We start from the raw sequence: 9,516 nt of genomic DNA, 5'->3' as shown, positions 1-9,516 counted from the left end.
ATGAAGATGGAGGTGAAGGATGGTGCAGCCATTTGGGCGACTGCCGGCCGTCAGACAACAGACGGCGCCGTCATCGTCAGCCCCCGCCCCCCCCCCCCCCTTCTTCCTTCCCCTCCGAAATCCAGGATCCGTGCCGTTGGATTTGACACGTGGCAGGATCCCAGCCCGTGATAGGCACGTTGCCCCAGACGCCCCTGTATTTAAAACCGGATGACCGGTTGAGCCGGTCCCCCCTCCTTCTCCTCCTACTTGCATTATCATCTCTCTCTCTCTCTCTCTGTCTCTCTGTGTTTCGGGCTAATTCTGCCATAGCCAAAAGCTCTGCTTTTGCACTCTTTCTTTACACACACACACACACACACACACACACACTCTCTCTCTCTCTCTCTCTCTCTCTCTCTTGTTGCTTTGTCTGTATTTTTGGGGTATTTCTACCCTAGAAAACACACACACACACACACACTCTCTCTCTCTCTCTGTGTTTGTCTGTCTTGGGCTAATTCTGCCACAGCCAGAAGCTCTTCTGTTTCTTCATTCATTCTCTCTCTCTCTCTCTCTCGGAGTTCCTATGTTTTGGTTTGCCATTGCTAGAAATTCCGTTGCTACTCTGTTCATTCTTTTCTCCATCTCCCCCTGTTTTTCTGTAAGTTTGGGCTAATTCTCTCGTAGTCAGTAGGTCTGTTTTTTGCCTTGGTCCCCTGCAACCCCCCCCCGGGCTCTCTCTCATTATCTGTGTTTTGGGTTATTTCGTCTATAGCCAGAAGTTCTGCTTTTAACCTGTCTTCGTTAACCCTGAAATCCCCGCCTTCCATTGATCTCTCTGTGTTCTGCTTGGAGAGGATCAATGGAAGCTTCAATGAGCCATCGTTTTAGTAAAGAAACCCTAATTTGAGAGAAGAGATGAGTGGTTCTATGGGCTTATCTGCTGCGTCTCCTCACTCTTTCTCGTCTAACAATGGTCTCAATAATAATGTAAATACTCTCACTAATAATTGCCATAGCTCTGTTTCAACCCTAATGGACCCATTACAACAAGAGGTTCAACAACAGCAGACTTCTCTAACAAACCCTAACTCGAGATTCTCTCTAGAAATTCCACAAATGAGTATCCACCACAATCAACTTAATAACAATCCGCATCATCATATTAATAATAATCATCTTCATCAACAATATCATCAACATCAACAACAAATGCAAGCTTTAATGGGAGCTTCATCATCTCCTTCGTCTGCAAAGATTGATTCACAAATGAAGATGATGGATTCAAGACAACACATTGTCAATGAAGTGAAAGCTGAAGTTGACATGGCCAATGCTTCTTCTTCTGCTACTATGGTCCATCAGTCACTGCTTGCAAATAATCTTCAAAGACAAGAAGCTATTCAACTCCATAGACAACAGCAATCTCAACAGCAGCAGCAGCAGCAGCAATCTCAACAGCTACAATTTCAAGCTCAGATGAACTTAGTACAACAACAAAGATTCATGCATCAACAAAGAAGTCATCATATTCAACAACTTCAGCAGCAACATTTGAGGCAGCAGCTTGCAGGACCCCCTTCTAAGCCACAATTTGAGCCAGGAGTTTGTTCGCGGAGACTAATGCAATACATGTTCAACCAGCGCAGTCGGCCCCAGGTATGACTTACATAGGTTTAAATCAATTTAGAGTATGTTTTAGATAGGTTGAGCTTAATTGATAGGATGATTTAGATAAGTGAGCGCATTGATGGGTATGATTTATATTGGTCGCTCTCGTAAGGGTATGAATTAGACAGGCTTGGCTCAATTAAAGATTTTTATTTATGTAGTCGAGCTTACTTAAGGTAACAAGCTTGCATTATGATTATATGGCACTTTGGTTAAAGCGCAGTGATGGTATGGAAGAGGAATTCCATTATGTTCATGTGACATCATTGGATAGCAATGTTATCATCATTGAAGAACAATGATATTGTGTTATATGGCATCATTTGCAGAGTAATGACATTATTCAACATCATTTGGAGAGTAATGACATTTGATCTGATGGCATCGTCATTATGGAAGAGAATTGAATTTGTATGTGGCATCATTGTTGAATAGTACTAGCGTTATTGCTTAAATGTATTCATTGGTGTAGATAACTTAGGCATACAATATGTGTAGAATACATATGCTAAGTATTCTACATTTTTTCTCAAATACTTAGAATACATATTCTACAGATAAAACATGTTAAATAAGTAGAATACTTCTTAAATATAAAGTTTTAAAGAAAAAAAACCTAATTTTAATAATTTAATTGTTTTTTTAGCATTATGGAAATGCTGAATACTTGCTAAATGCAATGAATATGTAGAAGATGTTGAATACTTAGAAGACATAGAATACGTGAAATATTATACAATGGCAGATCTTAAATGTAGAATACATGTAGAAAGATTACTTCAGAGTATTCTAAAATGTATTCTAAACTTAGAATACACGTTTTTTAACAACTATGATGGTATCATGGTTGAAGAGCAATGCCATTATGCTTTCTATTATATTGTTGGCTTATGCTTATTGCACCATTGAGGAGTAGTGAGCTTCATCAATGCTAATAATAACGAAGAAGACTGAAAAATGAGGCACTGGCTGAAGTTCTTTTTGTATTTTTATTATCTTCTTGTAGGATAACAATATACATTTCTGGCGGAAATTTGTCGCGGAGTTTTTTGCACATGGAGCCAAGAAGCGATGGTGTGTGTCACAGTATGGCAACCACGGAAAGCAACCCACTGGCGTATTCCCTCAGGTTCATTACTCTCAATCAACAAGGCAAAATCTGTGAGGGTCTAAGAATAATCATGATGAATTAGACAGATGCTTTAATAATTTCTTTAGGATACTCTAGTTTGCTATAGGTGCTGAAGATGGGAAGTAGAAGAATCATGACATGTGAATTAAGAAAGGTTTTTAATTGTTTTGTTGACCACTATCTTTGCTAACTATTTAAGCTGATTTCTTACTAAGACATTGGTTACCCCAATTACCTGGGTTAGCAAGACTCAATAATAGCCTTTTGAATTAGCAAACTAAAAAGGTCAACTATTAAGGTTTGAAAACTCACTTGTTATTGTTGCAGGATGTTTGGCATTGTGAAATTTGTGGTTCAAGGCCAAGCCGGGGTTTCGGTAAGAACAATACTATAATGATATACTAAGGGATCTATAATACTATATTTTGATCTGCTCATTCGGTGCTTTTTGTTGCAGAGACAACTGTCGAAGTGCTTCCACGGCTTTGCAAGATAAAATATGATAGTGGGATTCTGGATGAGCTTCTTTTTGTGGACATATCAAATGAATATCGCTTAAGTTCAGGTCACATGGTTCTTGAATATGGAAAAGCTGTCCAAGAAAGCATTTTTGAACATCTCCGAGTTGTGAGAGAAGGACAGCTTCGTATAATCTTTACTGCTGAACTTAAGGTTGGTGCTTATGCATGAGTAGGAAGACTCATATGTGGGGTTTCTCTATACAATTTAGAATAAACCTTATTATGGGTGTGAAAGTCTTGAACTTTGGAATTGCTTCTGCAGATTCTCTTGTGGGAGTTTTGTGCACGGGGTCATGAGGAACTTCTCCCAAGAAAGCTATTGGTTCCACAGGTCACTTTCTACATTCTATTGTATTGCATTTCTCCCTTTCCCCCCCTCAGGTTTTAGTAATGTTATCTCAGGCACACACAGGTATCTATCTATGCACACATGCATTTCTCTTCTATTCCCCTCTTGTTTTTTATAAGCTTAAGAAATAAAGTCTTTTGCTTGATGCTTGCAAGATGCATGAGGTTTAGGGTAGTCTATAAGAGCTAACCCTCAGGATATTCTGAATATATATGATTGTAGGTCACACAATTAGCTGCTGCTGTTCAGAAGTACCAGAATACCATGAATCAAAATCAGACGGGAGCATCCAATATTTCAATGCAAGACCTTCAATCCAATTGCCAGCTGTATGTAATGTGTCAGATGCAATTCTCATTGTAATGATAGGTTGATTGAGACTGTCTTTGAGCCCCCAAAAACTTTTTCTCGGCTATCAATGCTTCACATAATCTTGTTTAAGGTTCTTCAATTAGGTTAAATCTGTTTTAAAAAGTGAAATGTACTTGCGATAGATTTAGCTCAATCAAAGAGCTGGGGAAGGGATAAAAGGTGGGATTGAGTTGAGGATCACTTGTGTTTCCAGTTTTGCATAGAATCAGGGCGATCCCTTTTGCCATATATACTTGTTCTTTATTGGATACCACATTTTGCATGATATTCATTCATTCATTCATTCAGAGGTTGAGTAATATAGATTATTCAGCTGAATTTTGGGTATCATTCCCCTTTTCTATGCATTGACCTTTTTGTGTAGGAAGAAGGCTTGAATTGCTAGGATTTACATGCAGTCCATTTTATACAAGCCTGAAAAAATTTGAGAAATTAATATTAGCACCAAAAAAAGGTTGATGCTATGTATTGATATTCGAATGAGAAGCACAAGTTAATTTCTTCTTCTTCTTTTTGATCTTAATTGCAGGTTTGTGGCAGCTGCAAGGCAGCTTACACGAACTTTGGAGGCTCCAACCGTGAATGATCTTGGCTATACAAAAAGATATGTTCGTTGTCTTCAGGTTGTTCATCAATCCACGAATGTACCCCCAATTAAAGCACATTATCTTCTTCCTTCCAATACATAATATTGTTTGTTAATGAAATCTCTTTTACATGCGCAGATTTCAGAGGTTGTAAATAGTATGAAAGACTTGATCGACTTTAGCCGAGAAAACAGAACTGGTCCTATAGGTGAGTATATCATTTGATGTAAATGTCCATGGCACAATAAAAATTTTACCCTATCTAATAATATGTTTTACTCATCAGTGTTGTTATTTATTTCGTCTGTATATCAGAGTCTGGTTAGTGTACTGAATGATTCGGATACTAATATTGTTCATCATTATATTCAGAAGTTTCTTAACTGAGTAGCTTGGCATAATAACATTTCCATCAAGAGCGCAAGGGCAGAATTCTTTCATGATTACTTTCTTGTGGTTAGAAAACAAAATTTGATGTCGTCAATGATGGACATTTTATAGGCGCTCTTATTTTCTCTTTCATGCTAATATAGACCTGTGCTCCACTGTTCTGCCTAGAATTGTATTTAAAGATGCTAATAGCACATGTGTACAACTCTCTCTTTCCTTCTTTGCTTTCTTGCTTGCTTGCCACATGCTTTAGGCAGAATGGAATGTAAAGAAATGCCTCAATTTTTATTCATCAAATTATTGTATAGTACATGTCTCACTCAACTCATCTATCTCAATGAACTGATCTTAGAAATGTGTTTTACCGGTGACAGAGAGCCTTCATAAATTTCCTCGCCGAGGCGAGATGGTGCATCAGCAGGTGGTGATGCCTCAAATTCTTCCTTTGGACCACAATATAGCAGTAGCTCAATCTGCCTCTACGATTACAAATGCTCACAACAGCACTTTAAGTGGCGGTTCGGTAAATTTGACCCACAATGTTAACTCTATCAGTGCTTTCCCAACCCTACCTCACCAGAATTCTCCACATTCTATGATGACACAAGTACAAAGCAATGGTCAAAGCTTTTCACTTCCTCCTGATGTTGGTAATACCTCCAATGGCCTTGGGTCAAACTCGACAACTTCTTCAAGCCTTACCCATCGCAGCCATCTCAGCTCTTTGCAAAATGGGTATCAATCAGTGAATAGTGGCGGCGATTCATCATCTCCCAATGCATTTGTCGCTCATTCTTCAACTCAGCAAAAGACCTCAAATGGGAGCGTCAATCCACAAAAACATGAAAGCTCAATGATGGCACACCATATTCAAGAACTACTCATGTCATCTCAGTTGAAAAGTGGTGTAAACACGTCAAACATTGATGTGAAAGCTGGACTGAATAATGGATTTGGAAACGTGGCAATAAATGGAAATGGATTTCAAAGCTCGAGCAATGTGAATGAAGGATTAGGAGGTAATGAAGGTGGAGGGATGGGAAGCTCTATAAGTGATAGTGATAGTGGAAATATAGGAGGGGTAACCAGCAGTTTTAGTGATGGTTTAATGAATCAAAGCTACTTGTCTGGTAATAATGGCCAGAATGTGATGGGTTTCGGATCTAGTTTATCAGGCAATAATACTGACAGCTTAGATCAAAGTTTGCTTCAAGATCCAAGCCAGAGCTTCCCTTACGATTTTGAAAGCAATGATATTTTCTCTTGGAACTCTTGAGTAGAGGGTTTTCTCTGTCAATGTTACTCAAAACTTGATTCAATTTCGTTCTTCATGATGGGTTCAGTTCACTGTGAATGAAAGAGGTCTTCAATGCTTTCAAAGCTTGAAGAAAGAGTGGGGGCTTTGCTGGCCAAAAGAAGGTAAAACCAAGCTAGATTATTCAGTTTAAAGGCTTACACTCCACTGGAGCATTGTTGTAAGCTTAAAGTAAATATGGATGGATGGTGAAACCAATTTACTTATTTCATTTGAACACAACTACCTGTGGAGCTTGTTGTAAGAAGTATATAATATATACATAATGCTGTCTAACCTATTATTGAGGAGAGCTGACCATGTAATACCAATGGGTCCCTAAATTGCTTTAGGGAAGTTTTGCTTTCACCTTGAGCTCTGCTCATCTCATTTTTGAGAGGGCTTTAAATATGCTGGCATCTGGAGATGCATACTAATGCTTTATGTTTGTTCATTTATATGGATAATTCCCCACTTCTAAATACAATTATGATTGAATCAGTTTTCCTGCCTCGGAAGAATTTCATTGACAATATCATCTATATAATGTTGTTATTATTGTTATTGACTAACCCCCTTGGTTATGGATTATTTGGATGAGAGATCGTCTTAATACTCTTATTGGTTGTGTAAAGTAGGATAATGCTGGTGAGGAATGGGTCCATTCAAAGAAAGAGAGCATCATCAGCAAGACACACTATAACATCGTTTATAATTGCAACATTCTTTGGAGCATGTTCACAACTCATCTGTCCAAATCTTTCATTGCTAGGAATGCTTTTGCTTAATCTTTCATTGGTATTCGTTGATTCATTTTAACACGAAGTGTTGAAAAAAAGAACATGTTTTTTATTTTGTGATTGGTGGAATAAGAACTATCCTATTGTATACTGTGATTGTACTTACGCCAGATTCATATATGAGAGTAATTCTGAAAACTAAGTTGGGGTTGTTGAGAGTACAAATGTCTAATTTATCAAGTGTTAATTTGAAACTATCACCCTACCATCAAACTTTTGATGGTTCTATTTCCTGTTGCTAATGTGGACTGGTCTGGAATCAGAAGAAGAAAATCTATGATTTATTTTCCAATCATCTACTGACAAGGGGTTTTCCAAGACATAATCAAGATTCCTGATTTTACCAATGTCATAATGTATTCGTACATTCCCCAAACATGTGCCCTAAATGTAATCATAATTTTGAGCAAACATTTGATACTTCCGTTGAGACATCTCCAAAGCAAGTCTGCAAATTTAGCAATTTCTTCAATACTAACTGGCCTAGATAAGCATGTCCTAAGGGCATAAATTGGAGAACATCAGGTCTAACACTAGCATTAGCCTAAGTTAAGCACTATGCAACTTATATAATGTGATATCCAAATTTAGAGGAGACTATGCAGCTTATATAATGTGATATTGGATGATTTTACTCCATGTAATTGCATTGCTATGCAGATTTCAAGTTTGTTCTTTAGTTATGATGACTTTTTCCTTTTTCCTTATGTAACTTTCCTTCTCTAAGATGGTATGTGTTTCTTCTTAGTTAGGCAATTTCTTTATTGTTGCTTTTTTATTGGACCAACAAGGTAATGAGTTGATTGGTTATTCTCCTACACTCTATTGGCCATCAATGTTTTCATTTCTCCCAATTTGCATAATGTTGGGTGATTAATTCTATCACTCTCATTGCTTGATCAATTGAAGCTCCATTTTTTTTTAAAAAATGGTACTCAATGGTCAAGTTTGTAGTGCCATCAGGTAATTGTCAAACCTATATGAAATATTGACAAGCACTTGTTGGGTCTTCATATTCACCTCTACTTCCATTATTGGCATAAATGTGAATCCTTTACATTTGTTGGCAGGACATTGGTTTATACAGGTTTTGAACCTTTCTTTTATATCTTTACCACAAAATCCCTTTTGTTGTTACTAAGGTTGTCTTCTTGTGATGATGTGATGGCAAGGAGACTTGCGCCACTCATTAGTTTAGGGTTTAGGGTTTAGGGTTTCTCATTTAGTTAAAGGTTTGGTGGATGATATGGTTTCTCTTTACCATGTGGGGGTTTGACGGTGGAGGCCCTCATGGATTCATGTCTCTCATACAAATGCCATCATTACAAATAGAAAAGACAATGGCAATAAAATGTAATTAAATTTCATATAGCTCAAACAAAGGTAAAGATGAATATCATTGGGGAAAACATCATGTTATCCACCAATAAGCCCCATTCTGTACAAAAGGTGTCGATGTGCCTAATGGCCTCAACGATGGATGACAAGGTGGGGAAGTCATGACCATCCCAAGTTTATCTATCCTAGAAAATAGACATAATGAGGATGGACTTGAAATATATCCCATTCCTACCCACAAGAACTATAGCTAGATCTAAGAAAAAAATTTGATTTGCAAGAGAAGCAAGTTAAAGAAATAGAGAAACATGTTGGAGGTAGAACATAGAAGCATCAAAAGAGCAAGCCCTAATCTAGCAAAGAAGGAACAATTGTGCAATGAGGTTGAATGCAAGTCCAAGGAGAAGAGAAAGGGAGACATGAGCATTTCTACATGCATTTTATCACTAGAAGTAGGAAGGCATATCAAGGATTGGACATGCACTAGTTAAGGACCTTGGCGTTAAAAGGGAAGTATGTGAACCAACAAGTGGCACAAGTCTGAGTCATCACCATGGCAAGGATCAAACTTGGGCAGATAGATAGATAGATAGTTTGATTTTATTATCGTCTTCAGAGGTAGAATATGACCTTTGAGACCAAAAAGATTACTTTTCACATAATACATATGAAAGTGAGTAGTGACTCTTAACGTTCAAGAAATTTACCAATAAATGTTGCAATCGAGAGTGCACATTATGATTATGAGATAAATTTGTGCGAGGATGGGATTTGTTCAAAGATGTGTGGAAAGCATAATCAAATGTGATAAACTAAAGTAGAGCATTATATCAAAGTGTGATACTCAAACTCTTGAACTTGCTTTGGGCAAAGTGTGCATAGTCCACACTACCTCATCATATGTGCCATAATGCCCCATCTCACACTGGAGTGTGTGAGAGTTAAGTCACATGGAAGCAATCATTTGGATGGCTTACAACGGAATGAGCTCTAACATGCATTGATGTGTATACTTTCCTCTTGCAAAGAATAATATGGTTTTGTAGTTAGATGCAACATATGTAGCACAGTGTTTGAAGC

General features: G+C 37.7%; 1 protein-coding gene across 1 annotated transcript; it reads left to right on the top strand.

Moving 5' to 3' along the window:
- Positions 1-276: 276 nt before the first annotated feature.
- LOC147861561 (uncharacterized) lies at positions 277-6,799 on the top strand. The gene is made up of 9 exons (XM_087322538.1): positions 277-1,641; positions 2,660-2,782; positions 3,113-3,161; positions 3,243-3,457; positions 3,569-3,637; positions 3,878-3,984; positions 4,557-4,650; positions 4,753-4,822; positions 5,379-6,799. Exons 1-9 carry the CDS (start codon positions 901-903, stop codon positions 6,278-6,280), a joined length of 2,370 nt encoding a protein of 789 aa, XP_087178664.1. The 5' UTR covers positions 277-900; the 3' UTR covers positions 6,281-6,799.
- The last annotated feature ends 2,717 nt before the right edge of the window (positions 6,800-9,516 follow it).

This window comes from Azolla caroliniana, unplaced genomic scaffold (genome assembly GCF_043228905.1).
Source record: "Azolla caroliniana isolate FFs.n. ecotype wild unplaced genomic scaffold, voAzoCaro1.0.p SCAF_7, whole genome shotgun sequence".
Classification (NCBI taxonomy): domain Eukaryota; kingdom Viridiplantae; phylum Streptophyta; class Polypodiopsida; order Salviniales; family Salviniaceae; genus Azolla; species Azolla caroliniana.
Note: the sequence above shows the minus strand (reverse complement) of the source record. Positions and strands in the feature narration are given on the sequence as shown.

What these genes read in the sequence shown, in the direction of transcription:
- LOC147861561 (XM_087322538.1), top strand. Translation starts at nt 901, where the DNA reads ATGAGTGGTTCTATGGGCTTATCTGCTGCGTCTCCTCACTCTTTCTCG. An exon ending in CTTCAATCCAATTGCCAGCT is followed by an intron (nt 3,985 to 4,556) that starts GTATGTAATGTG and finishes TCTTAATTGCAG; the next exon opens with GTTTGTGGCAGCTGCAAGGC. An exon ending in AAACAGAACTGGTCCTATAG is followed by an intron (nt 4,823 to 5,378) that starts GTGAGTATATCA and finishes TACCGGTGACAG; the next exon opens with AGAGCCTTCATAAATTTCCT.